General features: G+C 38.6%; 1 protein-coding gene across 1 annotated transcript; it reads right to left on the reverse strand.

Moving 5' to 3' along the window:
* Positions 1–217: 217 nt before the first annotated feature.
* Positions 218–3,037, reverse strand: LOC119191411 (tyrosine-protein phosphatase 69D-like). Its single transcript, XM_037445316.1, has 4 exons — positions 2,868–3,037; positions 2,287–2,432; positions 1,733–1,868; positions 218–1,298 (listed from the first exon to the last, which is right to left on the reverse strand). The coding sequence occupies exons 1-4, from the start codon at positions 2,997–2,999 to the stop codon at positions 1,227–1,229; spliced, it is 486 nt and encodes a 161-aa protein (XP_037301213.1). The 5' UTR covers positions 3,000–3,037; the 3' UTR covers positions 218–1,226.
* Between the last annotated feature and the right edge of the window lie 178 nt (positions 3,038–3,215).

Below are 3,215 nucleotides of genomic sequence, written 5' to 3' on the forward strand. Positions count from 1 at the left end.
CAAATTCGTTCGGAAAACTCATTACCAACGGACATCAAAAAATACAATTGTCGTTACATTAAAAATGTCGTATTTTTGGACATCACGAAAATATAACAAGCAAAAGCGACGCGTCATTACTCTCAGTACAAAACTATCAACTAGATTCACTTATATTTGAGTTAGAAAAACACGGTGATTGTCTTTGTACACAGATTATAACATTGTAATTAAAAATAATAATTAAAATAACATTGAGATAAAACAATATGTGCGCCCGCAGTGTACAATTTGTATTAAGTTTTACAATATAATTTTAATTCTGGAATCAGTCACGTGCGAAACAAAATAAAACTTATACAATTAAAAAAATAAAATAAAATTGGGCTGAATCACTGCATAAAGTTTGTCGTCACAAAAAAAAAGTATTTTTCATTTAATTTTGAATTTCGAACACGTTTACCGTTTTGTACAATGCCGGCACACAATTAAATAAAAATTAAAAATATTTTTGTCACTAAATAAATGTCTTAAATCAATTGAAGCACCTACTAGGATAATAAAATAATAATAATATTAAATTAATTCACACGTTTTAGAAACATCGCGGGGAAAGGCGGCGAAGACGTACGAAAGAAATATATGAAATAAAAATTACACCAAATATACAAAACCTACACTTACAATGGACGTGATTATGCAATCTAGGACAAAACTGGGATTTGTAAAAAAAAACTCCATGTCGAAATATTAAGTTGGTATAATTTAAATTATTATTATTATTAAACGCTAAGGAAGCAATGATTTACGAAATACATGCCACATTTTTTTGTATTCATTATCCTGGTCCTAAATAGCAATTATTATATAAGTTGTTTTAACTTAAATATAATACGTATTGTATTTTGATTATTTTAAATTTGGTTTTATATCTTTATTGCATAATCACATCCGACTAATATAAAAGTGTTTGGTAGCAAAATTGAGAATTGTTTCAAAGGAAAAACATCCTTAAATATAGGCCCGATAAGTTTCACATTACAACGAAGCGATGTTTTCATACAAAACGTGCGATCCGATTTTTTTTTAATCTAAACAATTGCGTGTGAAACTCTTTGGTTAATATAAAATCTTACAACGGATTTTTTTTTTAATTTATATATATCCCTGTTGCACGGTTTGTATGAAAACAGCTCTTATTTCTACCACCATAGATTCTCATGTACCTGACACGACGTATCGGAGGTTTAACTGTCCTCTAGTAGATTGTGCAACTCTGCGTAGTTTAGTATGGCACGGTGGAGGAATTCGTATTGTAACTGAAATAGAAGTAAATGGGTTAGAAAAAGTGAGGAAGATTGAGGATTTTAAGATGTCTTGTTGCTCAGAGAGCGTTGTTTATGATTTGCACTTGGCATATTTCATACATTGAATAACGACTATATAACTTATGGTTAATGTTAAAGTCGACGGCAATCGTTCGAGAGATCGTAATCCCATCAGAGGGTCGGACGAGATCAGCTTCACGTTTAGAACCAAACTTTATGTTGTGCTATACAATGCCAAAAATAGAAACAGCTGGCACAACTTACACACTAACAAAGATTACTATAGGTTCAGCTGGTGAGAGCCAAGACAAATGTCATTATGATGGCCAATACTATGTTTTTGTATCTCTCTCTCCCTGCGTGTGTGCGTGCGTGTGTGCGTGCGTGTGTGCGTGCGTGTGCGCATGCGTGCGCGCGGTACTCACGAATGTGTCGATGGTCCGGGCGCGCTGCGAGCGCACCTTGCGCGCGACGCAGCACACGTCCACGCGCCGCTCCACGCGCAGCTGCCAGATCAGGATGCACAGCGCCACGAACAGCGACGACCGCTCCGTGCCCAGTCTGCAACAACACACATTACTCACGTACATTACGGTTATGATTGTGGGCTCCACGTTTTCCGCTAAAAACTCAGCTCATTGTGCTGTAAAGCTTTCATCAAACAGGACGGGGCGGTATGACGCGACACTGCTTCTCGAATCTATGTGAAATCGACCGCCGAGCGTATCTAGTTGATGTCACATATTCAACAGTACAGCATCGCGTCGCCATACTATTCTGTCCACTCTTTGACCGCTTTAGTAAATCAGGAGACGACCAAGACCCTCTATTGACAGTGGTCAGATTGCTCTTAGACAACAGCAAGACAATTCAGAATGTTAAATTACAAAGTACTATCATTATACTCGTTAAAGAAATATGAAACATATGACTTGCAGAATAAAGTTTGTTTATAATAGGGGCGTAGTGCGATACTCACTGGCAGTGCACGAGCATGGTGGGCGTGTGCAGCGGGTCGGCCGCGTCCGCCAGCTCGGCGAGGCCGCGCGTCACCTCGGGCACGTGTCCCGGCGCCGTCGGCCAGCCCTGGTACTGCAGCTGGCGCACCGACGACACCTCGCCGCTCTGTACATACATATATACTATAGTGCATCTTATAAAGTGTGCTTTTATTATTGGTGCGAAATCGTATTAGGTAAACATGAACATTCGTTGATACTATAGTAAAGTATGGTTACATTATGAGTTGGTGATCGTATTGGGTGCACATGATGGTAAACATTTTTTTTGGCATTTAAAAAACGCTCGTGACATGGATGCAATTAAAGTGTTGCTAATGGGAAAGTAATAAAATTAAACAATTATGATAATTAACAATTGTGTACCAGGAGATCATAAACGCCAGGAAGTAAAATGATTATGAACAACTTCCATAAAATCTACAATGGTTTTTTATGTTGCTAAAGACAACATTTATATTAACCATTTCCTCCTAGTATAGGATATGTTAACTCACCCCCGTTTGGAATAAAAACCCTCAAAAAAATAGAATGTCTGTACCTTGTTATTAATAACTCTGAACTGCCGCCTGGTGTAATACGGACAGGACTCGCTCTCCTCGTACTGCACCGATATGTGCTCGTACTGCGCCGTGCCGTCGTCCCAGTACCGCGGGCACTTGCCTTCACCCATCTGCGAACAATTATATTGGTGTAAAAAATGATTTTTTATTACATTTAAATAATGATTTCGAGCCTGCTGTTCGCCTGATGGTAAGCCATACGACCACACACAAACAGTAGCACGGCATTTTATTACTATCCGTCTAGATAACGACCAGTGACCATTACACATAACATGTTAAAACCTGCCATAGTGGCCCACGTAAGTGTCGCGTTCCGGGACCAG

This window comes from Manduca sexta, unplaced genomic scaffold (assembly GCF_014839805.1).
Source record: "Manduca sexta isolate Smith_Timp_Sample1 unplaced genomic scaffold, JHU_Msex_v1.0 HiC_scaffold_1491, whole genome shotgun sequence".
NCBI classification, from domain to species: domain Eukaryota; kingdom Metazoa; phylum Arthropoda; class Insecta; order Lepidoptera; family Sphingidae; genus Manduca; species Manduca sexta.